Below are 13405 nucleotides of genomic sequence, written 5' to 3'. Positions count from 1 at the left end.
AAGGCTTTTAACATTAGCTGCGAGGGGTGTAGTGATACTACAGATGGTTAGAGTATCCAATATTGTACACACATATTTTTACTCAAGTAAAAGTAAAAAGCAGCCATCCAAGAAATTACTCAAGTAAGAATAAAAATGTATTTGGTAAACTATCTACTCAAATACTAACCGATCAAATTAGCAATCCATGGAGTGAGGAAAAAATATAGTAACATGTCCTACATCACACCTTCAGCAACTACTGCTAATCCATCTCTATAGCTTTTGCTGTTTCTCTCTGAATGTCTCTGTGGCCATATGGTTAGAAAGCATTAATGTAGCGTTCATTTCAACTCATCTGTGATTTGGTGTTGTACTTCAAGTACTATTTGAGTTTTTGGGATGCAAATAAACTGTTATGTTGCCACAATTACGCATAACAACTGTCTGAAAGAATAAAGTACAAGGAAACTCCTTCTAGATGCCCAGCATCCAAAACCAGAGGGAATAATTGTCCAACCATGCAACATCTCTATCAAAAATTCATGAAGAAGTCTACAAAAAGAATAAATCACAGCTAATAGCTAATAGTGATAATAGTTTATCACCATTATGTAGTGATACATAAGCATCAAAATGATAAGAAATAAAATATTTCACCCTACTTGTATTGAATCTGTTTAATGTATGTTTCACAAATATTAAACTTTTTAACCATATGCTAATATTTCAGGCGCACCTGTATTGTTATTGTTATTTTTGCTCAGAATCGATGAGTTTGGATCCGCCTCTCCAGCTGTTGTGCGCCCCCCCACCCCGACTGCTTATTTCAGGGGAGCCGAATTTCGCACAACACCTGCCGCGATGGATCCGTTGGACGGGTTCGGTTCTCCCCGACGGGAAGAGGCTGCGGCAGACAGCCGATCCGGCTGGACCCGCTTCTTCTCCTGGCTGGAGTGCGTGTGTGTAGTTACCTTCGATCTGGAGCTCGGACAAGCCATTGAGGTGCGCTAGCTTAGCATCGCTAACACCAATTTTCGTTTGAATAAGGTACCACTGTAAATCTAAGCAGTCTAGTAGAAATAACTACTTTGTAAGATAAAAATATTTAAACATGAAAAAAAGCCTAATGTCTAATTCTTAATTCGGCGTGTTTAGTAACTGAAATATCTATTTGTTTTTGAAATTACTTAGTCACATTTTTCTCATAAATACTTTTGTAGAAATGAAGACTAGTTAAATTAATAGAATTTTAAATGGAGTCTGGTATTCATTCATTCTTTCCGCTTGCAGCTAGTTTATCCGCAGGATGTCAAACTCACAGAGAAAGAGGTGATTTATTATTATCATTAATTGTATTTTTTTATCCAAATAAATCTGATATGCAATTAAATCATTTCATCTGACTTATGGTGCTGTTTTGGTTTATTGTCAGAAAACCAGCATCTGTTACCTGTCCTTTCCTGACTCCTACTCAGGTAAAAAAAAACATTTATTACATTTCGTTGTTCTGAGGAGGTGAAGTTCAAAGGTCAAACGATGTAAATCTGATTTTCCTCAGGATGCCTTGGGGACACTCAGTTCACCTTCAGGTTACGCCAATCAGTTGGGCGTCAAAGTTTCAGAGACGACGTCTACAACAGAGACGCCCCGGCCACGCTGCAGGTGAGCTTACCTGAGACATCTGGATTCAGGTGTGTCCCACAGAGAGCAGGTAAAACAGGTGTGATGTCTCCTCAGAGGGAAACGGCACATTTTTTCGGCTACGTCTACTTCCGTCAGGTGAAGGATGTGTCTGTGAAGAGAGGCTATTTTCAGAAGGTAACTCACCTGTTCTCCATTACTTGACGTTTAGTTGGATGAGGTCACCTGATGGTTTTTATCATGACGTTACCTTTCAGTCGCTAGTCTTGGTGTCCAGGTTGCCCTACACACACCTGTTTCATTCGGTGCTGCAGATCATCGCACCAGAGTTCTTCGAGAAGCTGGAACCGTTCCTGGAAGCAGGTGATGATGCTTGTCTGAGTTTCTGAAATTCAAAAGGCGAAAATTTTTACTTTTGGAACTCAGAAATTTCCAAGTTTTTTCCCCTAGAGATTAATCTCAACATTTTAGTTTTTTTCTAGCAAATTTACAACTTTAACCTCAGAAATGTCTTTTTTTTTCTTTTAGGAAATTTGTGAGATTATTTTTAAAATTTTTGATTTTTTTTATAGCAATTTTTTTTACTTTTCAAGGTAATACATTTCTTAACTTTTTCTAGAAAATGTCTGAGACGAATCTCAAAAGTGTTTAGTTTAGCATATATATAAATTTACGCCTTTTCTTCTAATACAGGGTTGTATATTGACTCCTCTGTGCCTGTATCATTAAAACAAGCCAGTTTGACTCATCCAAACTCTGTTCATCTTGAAGTTTGCAATGAGATTGACCAGTGGCCCAACCCCTCACCTGGACAGACGCTCAACCTGCCCATCGTGGGCATTGTCTTACAGGTCAGCAGAGGTAAACACAGGTAAACGGAGAGACGTGGGGAAAATCACCTTTTCTGTTGTTTTTCTCTGTTTCAGGTTAGAATTCCTTCAAAAACAGACAAACCGGGAGGAAGTCCCGTCAGACAGATAACTAACGAGGTCAGATCCGTTCTCCCTCCTCCTTCCTGTCCCTCAGCTTCTGTTGTCATAGTAACAGCTTGTCCTTCTAGAGCCCACTGCCAGCTCCAACTCTCCTTCCAACCATCCACGAACTGGACCTCTTTAAGTTAGTGCTGCCCCCTGCCGTTGTTATGAACTGGACCACTGATTGGTCCCAGCGGTAGCCGTCTCTCACCCCCCCTCGCCCCCTTTCTCCATCCTCCTCAGGTGTTTCCAGTCGGTTCTGATCCACCTGCAGATGCTGTGGGAGCTGATGCTGCTCGGCGAGCCGCTGGTCGTCATGGCGCCGTCTCCGACCGTCTGCTCAGAAACAATACTGGCCCTGGTCAGGTAGCTACTAAAAGAGCCTGCCGGCCAATCAGCAGGGAGTGTTGGTGTTGTCATGGTAACGTGAACGTTTCCGTCCCTCTCAGCTCCATAAGCCCTCTGAAGTTCTGCTGTGACTTTCGGCCGTATTTCACCATCCATGACAGCGAGTTCAGAGAGTACACGACCCGGACGCAGGCGCCGTGAGTCTGTGGCCCCCAAAACGCCACGACCGATCACACTTTACAAAACAACAAACGCTTAATTTTAAATGTTTAACATTTTAAATATTTTAAATCAAATTTTTAATTTGAAACGTTCAAAATTCACGCAAGTTTAAAATTTTTATTGTTTTATTATTTATAAACTATTTATTTTTACTTTTTAAATAAAGTTTATTAGTAAATTTTATAAATAATTATAGTTTATTTTATAAAGATGAGGCTGAACATGACGTTTTGAGGCCCTCTTGTGGCAGGGAGGTCAATCTGCACCTACATGTGAAAATATCAGAACAATCTGCTTGACTTTACATAACTATTTTTATTAATAATTTGGAAGAAAAATATGCTTAATAGGAGATTTATTTATTATTTATTTAAGCCTGATGAAAGCTAGAACTTCCACTAGAGGAGTTCTGGGTAGAGTACATTTAAAAAAAAAAGTTTTTATTTTTATTTTCTTAAATCTTAAAAGCAACATGTTTATGTTTTTAGCTTAATTTCTTCTCTAAACATGTTGGTCTTTCATTAAATGGTCTTTGTTAGAGTCCGTATACACAGGTTAAAGATTAATCAATTACCATCATTTCAATAATCAATTAATCACAATTAATCCGATTAATCGCTTCAGCTGCCAGTGCGATTGTTCCACGTACCTCTCGTTTCTCTCTCTGCTTCAGTCCAAATGTGGTTCTGGGGGTCACCAACCCGTTCTTCATCAAGACTTTTCAGAACTGGCCTCACATCGTTCGACTGGGAGAGATCAAGATGGCCGGTAGACTTCGCTCTCATTGTATCGGTTTGTCTCTTTGCAGATCAAACCTTATTAGATTTGGGTGTCTGCGTTTTTCTAGGTGATCTTCCGAAGCAGGTGAAGGTGAAGAAGTTGTCCAAACTAAAAACTCTTGACACCAAACCAGGTAACTTAGCCTGACTCGTCTTTTTGCTTTAGTTCACGCCTGCAGCTTGCTGGTGTTTGAATGTTTGTGTGCAGGGATTTACACAGCCTACAAAACGTTTCTTCACAAAGACAAGATCCTTATCAAGAGGCTTTTGAAGGTGAGCACAGGTCCATGTTGTCTGATGATTTAAGAACCAGCAGCTTACAGGGAATCCTCTTGTTTTGTTGCAGGGAATCCAGAGGAAAAGGCCGTCAGAGGCTCAGAGCGCCATCTTGAGGCGACACCTGCTTGAACTGACACAGAGCTTCATCATTCCTCTGGTGAGGAATCGGTGCAGAAGCAGGTGATTCTGCAGGTGAAAGTGTCAGTAAACCCTCCGTCTTGTCTGACAGGAGCGGTACATGGCGAGCCTGATGCCTCTGCAGAGATCGGTCACACCCTGGAAGGTACGGCTGTCATCACAGCAGATCTCTAGCGGCCATAAAACAACCACTTGGTGTTTGTGCTCAGACTCCTCCACAGGTTCGTCCCTTCAGTCAGGACGAGTTCATTTCCACTCTGGACCACACCGGCCCTCAGCTCACCTCCATGCTCAGAGGGGACTGGATGGGTCTGTACAGGTGAGTCGCACATGTAGCAGCAGGTTGTCGACTGCTGTGGTGCATCCAAAACTTATTGTTGTAAATATCCTCTAATTAAGAATGTTCTTAAAACTAATGCAAAGCATCATGGGATTTGACCTCAGAGCAGGTCAAATCCCATGACCTGCTCATGGGATTCCACGCATTGCTCCCCTTTCATTTGTTATGAAAAGGGGTTAGCAGCATTGATGTTAAAATAGCAGCATTGATGTTAAAATAGATAAAAATGCAGAGATGGGAAGTTTTTGCTGTTTCAGACATCATCCTGCCACGACCGTGTTTGACTATCAATATGGCGTTCTTTTGCTGTTTTCACACCAGATACGCCTAATTTAAATTAAATATCGTTTTCTTCCGCTCAGGAAGTTCTTCAGGTCCCCGAACTTTGACGGCTGGTACCGCCAGCGCCACAGAGAGATGACGCAGAAGCTGGAGAGCCTCCATCTGGAGACGATCTGCGACGCAGTGAGTGTCTTTCCTCACCTCCGGCGTTTGAATATTTCAAACGAGTTTCCACCTTTTAACGGTGACGCTGGGTTTTGTGCAGGACCTTCTGGGCTGGATCAAAGACAAGTCAGAGGTGGAGATCGTGGACCTGATCCTGAAGCTCAGAGAAAAGCTGGTAATGAGATTTAAAATGAGAAGAAGGTTCTGGAAATTAATCAGAATGGGTTCGTAACTGCCTGTTTCTTCCAGATCAAAGCTCGCCGGCAGCAGCTGCAGGTCAAAGATGGAGTTTTAGACAAACTGGACGCTTTCATAAACTCTATAGTCGGCTCGCTGCCTGAAGACCTGCAGCCCGTTCTGAACACACGCTGACACCATCACACCTGATATAAGCCCAAACAATGCAGAAAGCAGACGAGTCTGAAGACTTCATGACGACACAGAAGATTTTCATTTATCTCAACAGAAAACCCAACAGCAGATGGTCGAAGCACACAGTTGTTATTTTTCTAGTTTGAGAAATTAAAAACACCAACATGCTGCTCTCTCCATGTATTTTATCTTAATATACTCTTAATATATTAAGACTTTATTCCCACGTGACTTATTCTGACAATAGTACGACTATTTTCTAGTTTCATTTTATTCTAGTGCAAATTATCCTCATATTAAGACTATTTTCCTGCTGACTTTATTCTCGTAAAATAGCGACTTTAGTTTCCTACAACTCTTTTCTTGTATAACTTATTGTTTGACTTTATAAATGACTTTTTCTTGTACGATTTATTCTCATGTTATGACTATACTTTCATACAACTTTACATGACATTAGTCTTGTATAACTTCTCGTAATGTTACTTTGTTCTTGTATAACTTATTTTCATGACTTTTTTTCTCGTATGACTTTATTTTCTTAATATTACGACTTTATTTCTGTACGATTTATTATCATACAACTTCATACGACTTTAGTGTTGTGCAACTTTATTTTTGGATAATTTCTCGTAATATTACTTTATTCTCATTCAACTTTATTATTTTTTGACTAATACGGCTTTACTCTTCTACTATGAAGAATAAAGTCTTGTAAGACTTTATTCTTGTGGCATTACTGCTAGTAGAGTTGTGAATATAGTCACAAGACTTTATTCTTGTAACTATATTCTCATAATGACTTTAATTTTTTTATGACTTTATTCCCACTGCTTAAAGCTGAGACATCTTGATAGAAACTCAATGTAGATAATTCTGGCTGTAGATATTTCAGTTATTAATTTATGCGAAGATATTAATTTATCTGTCGAGTTTTTAGATATTAATTTATCTAAAAGAAAAGTCCAACTCAGAACAGCAGACAGTTGAAACACATGGCATTATTTTTCTAGTATTATAGAGAAATTTAAAACACTAACACGCTGCTCTCTCTTCATGTATTTGTGCTCTAAAAAATAAAACTTGAATCATCTGAGCCTGGGTTTGTTTTGAACTTAACACTGAAACTGATCAGGTTCTGTATTCAGTTTAGTCTGGATTAAGTTTCCTTGTACATCAGGATGTTGGTCAGGATGTTATTTTCTGAAATAAAGTTCTGTTAATGACGAAAGAAATGTACAAACGAAATTTACGTAGTAGTTCCAAGCCTTTTGCATTGAGTTCACGTAACTAAATTTGTCAGTAGTGAGGCCAAATTTACATTTTATCCATGGCGGACACAAAACGCTAGGTAGCTAGCTAGCTAACGTATTAGCAGCTAATTAGCGCTAGCCACAGAACGCAACAAAGATAATCTGCGTACGACTCAAACGTTTGACAAAAAGTCCCGCGATTAAAAGTCATACGACGACCAAACCTACGATTAAAGCTATATTACATAAATGTTTTTTGATGTTAAAACTGTTATGCTGTGACATTTATGATGCAGATAATATGAACAGCTCGATCTCCTCCACCTCCTCGGTTAACTGCCGTTTTAATAAATGTGCCTGGCCAAAAACAACCAATCAGAGCAAAGAGGAGGGTCTTAGCGCTGTCACGTACTCGCTGATAAATGTACTAATGGCGGAGAATCAACCTCTGCTAACTAGCTTTAGCATTCACAACAAGATGTGCCAGCTGCAGCATAACAAAGACTGATAGGGAATGATTGGCAGCACTAAGACCCGCCTCCTGGCTCTGATTGGTTGTTTCTACTTAGAACTGGGAGCAAAGGAGCTAACTTTTTTTCTTTTCCCGCAGATTATCTGTCAGTGAAAACTCTGTAATGAATTTAAGACTTAATTTTACATACATTAAATTCTGTAAGTTAAATAAATCTAAAAAAGAAGCTTGTTCTAAGAATGAATCCCAGAAAACAGACTCAATCACACACAAAAAATAGTTTATTTTCCAATTAAGTCAAAATATAAAGACAATCTGCTGGATTAGAGCTTTAATAGTTGTCACAGTGAGCCAGTCATGGTCGTATGTGTGGAATTACTCATGCGTCTCTCCAGGTGTTCACCTGCGCACGGGGCCCCACCAGACTGGCCCCTGCAGCTTTGTGACGTCCTGCTTCTCCTGTGGGCTGAAGTGCAGGATGGTCAGGATGGCGTTGAGCGTCTGCAGCCGCCCGCTGCTGTCCTGCAGCGTCAGGAACTTGTAGATGACGTTCTTCAGGTACTCCAAGTTGGCTCCCTCTCGGTTCTGGTCCCGTATCAGCTTGTCGAGGCGGCCCCGCAGCTCCGCCGTCTCCTCCTCGTGCCGCTCCGCGTTGGCGATCAGCCGGGCCTGCAGCTGGTGCAGATCCTCCTCCAGGCGATGTTTCTGCCGCCGCAGGCCGCCCGTCTCCACCTCCTTACGCGCCAGCTGCTCGGCGTACAGCAGCAGTGTGGACTCAGTGGGCGTGGCCTGCCGCAGCGCCTCGCTTACCGCGTCACCTGCACAGTCGGACAGCAACGGTGCTACAATAAATCGCAGAGAATTTGTCATGGAAATCTAAAAATATGCAAACCTATTCCTATGGTTCTTATAAAGTATATAAATAAGTATGTAAATCTTATATCATATTTGAACGGGGGGCCACAAAAGTCATTACCATCAAAATATAAACATTAGTTTGTGATTATTTAGTTTTACCTTTTCAGCCATTTTTATAAAAATGAAATCTGTATACCAGGGGTGTCCAAACTGCGGCTCGTGGGCCATAAGTGGTCCCCTGAACTGATTTTAAGTGGCCCTCCAACTACAATTTAAATATTACACAACTTTATCTGCCAGCACAGATGGCTGATGCAGATAGAGACTTTTTGTTTTTAATAATTACAAACAAATTAAAATTTCCCCATAATGAAAATGTTTGCTGCAATAGAAAGCATCCATCTATTTATGGCCACAGTTTTTGAACACATCTATTTAGTGACTTTCACTCAAAAGCAGACTGCTTTTAATTCAGTAAACATGGTGGTTTTCATCAAAATTTCATACAAAACGTAACAAATCCGGTTTTTATAGTAGACATTTTTCTATTTGTTTAGGATTTCTTTCCACAAAAACGTGCAATTTGAAAGCCTTTTTAATAAGGCAAATCCATATTTAAATTTGGGAGGATATACTGATTTACACAACCATTCCTACAAAATGTCTAACTTAGTTTATTGTCGAGCAGGTAAAATGTGATTTTAAATTGTTTTAAAAAGTAGTAAAAAAGTAATTCTGACTTGGCAATTTAAGCCCACATGTCAAAAAGTTTAAACAACCTGCTGCATACGCTGCAAAAACACAAAATCTTACCAAGTATGTTTGTCTAAATATTTGCACAGCATACATTTGAATTAAAACACAAAATGTACTTCCAGAAAAATATAAGAGGTTATTTTAGCGAATTCATTTCCAAAGTGTCAGATTTTGTAATTATATGGTCAATGGAAACGCAGCTGCAGATAAAGATTGGTGCATATTTGTAATGGAGCAGCAGCTACTGCTACGTGTTTGTCCGTTTATGTTTGTCCATGTTTATTTATTTTTTTACCTGCCTATATTTTACTGCTTCTTATACCTCCATGAGATATTGTTGATTAAACAACAATAATAATAATAAGAATAAAACCTTCACAGTCGGAGGCGCCGGCGGCAGCTTCCTGCAGACAGTCGGCAGCGGGGTCGTTGGAGTTGCGGCTGCAGGTGAGCACGGCGGCGCGCAGCCTCTCCAGCTCCTGGTCCTTCTCGTCCAGCAGTGCCATCGTTCTCTCCCGGTGCTTGTGCAGCTCCGCCTCCAGCCGCTGCAGCTCGTCGCGGTGCTGCGCCTCGGCTCGTTCCAGCTCCTGTCTGTGGGAGAGCTGCAGCGCCGCCGCCTGCTGCTGCCGCTCCTCCAGCTGCTGGCGGTGCCGCGCCTCCGCCTCGTCGCTCTGGATCCGCAGGGTGATGTACTTTTCCCGCAGCTCCGCCAGCTGATCCCGGACTTCCTCCAGCTCCTTGGCCTGGCAGCCATCTTTAGCAGTCTTGTTCTTCAGAACCACCTGGGCGCGCAGCTTGTACCGCTCAAACTCGTCCCGCAGCTGCTGCAGCTCCTGCTGCTGCAGAGCTGCGGTTCTGTCCTCGGCGTCCGCCACATCCTGGATGTTCTGGTCCGGGTTCCTCTGAGCCGCCAGCAGCAGCAGCTTCTTCACCGTCTGCAGTTTGTTCTTCAGGACGGCCACGTCCAGCTGCGACTCGTCCAGGCTGAGGTCGGTGCTGGACCTGCTGGAGGCGGCGATGGCCAGCGTCTTGTTCTCGGTGTCCAGCTGCAGGATCCGGTCCCTCAGCCTCTGAGCTGATTGCTGGTCCCGCTGCTTTGCCTTCTCACAGGAACCCAGCAGCTCCGACAGCTCAGACACCCGCTGCTCCAAACCCGCAACCCGCAGCTCTGCAGCCTGAGCGCGCTCTCGCGCTCGCTCCTCTGCCTCGCAGACCTGCGAAACCAAAAACTAAAAGCATGAGACACGCCTGCAGCTCTGCAGTGCTAACAATGAAACAAATCCAGAAAACTGGTGGATAAATCTGTGGCTTTGTCACCAAGACCAAAGAGGTGATGGTGGAGTTTAGGGGGCGAAAACCTGCTTAGAGGAGATGCATTATTATGCAAAATTTACGTTTTGCCAGTTTTTCTAGTTTTATTTGATTCTCAACTGCTTCTGAAAACAACCAATTGCTTAAAAAACAAAACAAAACAAAAAAAAACAGCTGCCTTTTGGCAACAAGTTCATATTTATTGGTGCCTGGAAAATGAGCCGGTTCAAAACCTCCTGAATGTGGCGTCACAAATCAGGAGGTGCAGCCTTGTTACCTAGCAACCCCATCGGAGTTCCACCGTTACCTAGCAACCCCGCTCAGCTGAAGAAAGCTCTTTCAGCTACTTTTACTGTCTGCCTTTAACTTTCTCCTGCCTTTTCTTCAGTTCTTCCTGATATTTTCTCACGGCTGTTTCACCAGAAACAGCAACTTTTCTAATTCTTTATTTTTTTTTTTTAGAGTTCTCATAAAATTATTACAACTTTATTTTCATTTCATTTATTTTCCTTAACATTCCAGTTGTATCTGTGCATTTCTTCTAGATTTATATATTTATTGACATATACTTCTTATTTTATTCAATTATTTGACTTACCTTTGAGAGTTGCTGTTTTTGAGAGTTGCTGTTTTTGTGCACAATGACACTAAAAGCAAATCTGATTTTGATTTTCATGTCATTTCGACCGTATTGCAACTTTGTTCTAGTAATATGACTTTTATTCTCTTAATATTACCACTTTCTGCTGCAAAAAGATTAAAAAATGTTTAAAAGTCTCTTAAGGAACAACAAAACTGCAGAGGTTAAGTATAAATACTCAAAGCATCAATCTCTACCAAACATAAATGAGATTATTTCTGTTTATTTTAATAAAAGAGTTAAAACTAGTGCCTTTCTCCTTGTCATTTTGTGGTACAAAATTTTTGTGAAGAAGTGAAACATTTTTTGAATTAATCAGTAACAGAGCACAAGGAATACGATCCAGGTATGCCTGGGCATTTATTGCATCGTTTATCATTTATTATGATACACTTGTTGCTGTAAGAATTAATGATGTTTAAAACTCCAGAAAGTGTCTGTATTGTTAGTTCTACTGTTTCTATTATCAGTAAATATCAATTAATTTGAAAATGTGACTAAATTCAGTGACTGTGTGCAGTTTAGTGACATTAATCTCATGTGACTGGTGTCCTAAAGCAGCATATTATGAACATGTTTATCAGCAGCAGTATTTGCTGTGCCATATAATTACCTACAAAAGAAGCAGGTAAATAGTTCTGATCATCGCTTTCATCGTTATCACAATAATTCTAATATATCGTGATAAACCTTTAGGTCCGTATCGCCCAGCCCTGGTTCCAGCTGTATCTAAATAAACTCCAGACTCTGCGCCCGTTCTGATCTCACCTTCTTGGTCTCGTTGTGGATCTGCTGCTGGAAGGAGTTCTTCAGCTGCTGCACTTCCTGCTGCAGCTCCTCCACTCTGGGGTCCGGTTTCCTCTGCTCCTCCTCCGCCGCCTGCAGCCTCCTCCGCAGCTCGTCCCTCTCTTCCCTCGCCAGGTTCAGCTGCGCCTCTGACTCCGCCCCCCGGTCCACGGCCTGCGACGAGGCCAGCAGGGCGGCGCTGGCGTCATGCAGGCGCAGCTCGGCATCCTGCCGCAGGTCCCGCTCCTGCTGCAGGAGCCTCTGCAGCTCCCTGAGCTGCTGGACGTGGTCCCCCTGTTCCTGCTCCCTCTCATGCTGCTGCGTGATGATGCGAGCGCGGCCCTCTGCCACCTGCTGCTGCAGGGCGTGAAGCTCCGCCTCCTGCGCCGCCGTCACGGCGGCCAGACGCTCCTGCAACTCCTGCACTTCCTGTTTCAGTTGGCGCTTGTCGGCCTGGAAGCTCGCCTCCATGCGGGATTTCTCCTGCGAGACGGTGGACAGCGAGGCGGTGAGCGTGCTCAGCTGGCTCTTCAGCTGGGCGACGCGGCGCTCGGCCTCCACATTGGAGGGGGGCGGAGCTTGATGTTGCTCCGCCTCCACGCTGCTGCTGTCGGCATCAGGCTGCAGAAAAACAATCGGCACATATTACTGGACTGAACATCAGGTCGATATGCTGGACGTGGTCCCCCTGTTCCTGCTCCCTCTCATGCTGCTGCGTGATGATGCGAGCGCGGCCCTCGCATCATCGCTCGCCGTCTCGCTGAGTCGGAAACAGCTACTGTCATTCGGTTGCCGTGGCAACAGGTCTCATGATACTGTGACTTTGTTTTTGATATGTTATGACTTTATACTCGTATTATTTAGACATTATTCTTGTACCATTTCATTCTGATGTTACATTTCATTTTGTATTTTTCCCTTGTTTGTGGCGTATTTCAGTCCATCCATCCATTTTCTTACACCCTTGTCCCTTAATGGGGTCAGGAGGGTTGCTGGTGCCCGTCTCCAGCTATCGTACCGGGCGAGAGGCGGGKTCACCCTGGACAGGTCACCAGTCTGTCACAGGGCAACACAGAGACACACAACCATGCACACACACACTCACACACATAGGGACAATTTGGAGACGCCAATTAACCTGACAGTCTTTTTTTTGGACTGTGGGAGGAAACCGGAGTACCCGGAGAAAATCCACGCATGCACAGGGAGAACATGCAAACTCCATGTAGAAAGACCGGGGCCGGGAATCGAACCCAGAACCTTCTTGCTGCAAGGCAACAGCTCTACCAACTGCGCCACTGTGCAGCCCACTCGCATTTCAGTCATTCCTATAAAAATAACAAACGACAAAAACTGGAGAAATTGTGTAGAATGATGCAATATTCACAACAGGCATCAAATATAACATATTTCATGTAGTATAGAAGTGAGAGTTTGTTAAATTTGATCAAACAGCAGAAATAATGTAATATTAAATTATTGTCTAATATAAAAGAGACATTAGTTTTGTTCTTTCTTGCATCTTGACAGAAACCAAACTATTTATATATAAAGGGAGTATACAGTTTGCTCATTAACACATCATAAAGTTTCTCATGTTTTATCAAAATTGGATAATGAATTATGGCCCTATGAATATTTTTGTGATAAATTCCTGCTCATCCAGCGATAGCCACAATTAGCCGCTGTCCAATCCAGTGACATATATTGATGATAGACACAATCATCCATATCGTTCTTGAATGAGGGAAGACGGGAGCGGAAGATCGACAGGCGGATTGGGGCAGCATCTGCCGTGAAGCGGGCG

At 42.6% G+C, this 13405-nt stretch overlaps 2 protein-coding genes across 2 annotated transcripts in view; one reads left to right on the top strand and one right to left on the bottom strand.

Annotated features, from left to right (window-relative positions):
- Window positions 1-751: 751 nt before the first annotated feature.
- Window positions 752-6618, top strand: dennd6b (DENN/MADD domain containing 6B). Its single transcript, XM_008400885.2, is given in 21 exon segments — window positions 752-832; window positions 835-984; window positions 1273-1311; window positions 1415-1457; window positions 1541-1644; window positions 1720-1800; window positions 1881-1986; window positions 2395-2474; window positions 2550-2612; window positions 2684-2739; window positions 2841-2963; window positions 3047-3142; window positions 3841-3935; window positions 4015-4080; window positions 4155-4219; window positions 4293-4382; window positions 4455-4508; window positions 4573-4682; window positions 5066-5168; window positions 5251-5325; window positions 5400-6618. Coding segments are annotated over 21 exon segments (1803 nt in total). The 3' UTR covers window positions 5523-6618.
- Window positions 6619-7506: 888 nt separating this feature from the next.
- gcc1 (GRIP and coiled-coil domain containing 1) overlaps window positions 7507-13405 on the bottom strand; it is an 8432-nt gene continuing 2533 nt past the window's right edge. Inside the window, exons 3-5 of the mRNA XM_008400883.2 lie at window positions 11581-12219; window positions 9235-10075; window positions 7507-8065 (exon numbers count right to left, since the gene is read on the bottom strand). Coding sequence (XP_008399105.1) covers window positions 7647-8065; window positions 9235-10075; window positions 11581-12219 — 1899 coding nt within the window. The 3' untranslated portion in view covers window positions 7507-7646. The remainder of the gene's footprint in view (window positions 8066-9234; window positions 10076-11580; window positions 12220-13405) is intronic.

Source organism: Poecilia reticulata, linkage group LG23 (assembly GCF_000633615.1).
Source record: "Poecilia reticulata strain Guanapo linkage group LG23, Guppy_female_1.0+MT, whole genome shotgun sequence".
NCBI lineage: Eukaryota > Metazoa > Chordata > Actinopteri > Cyprinodontiformes > Poeciliidae > Poecilia > Poecilia reticulata.
This window is presented reverse-complemented; position numbering and strand designations above follow the sequence as displayed.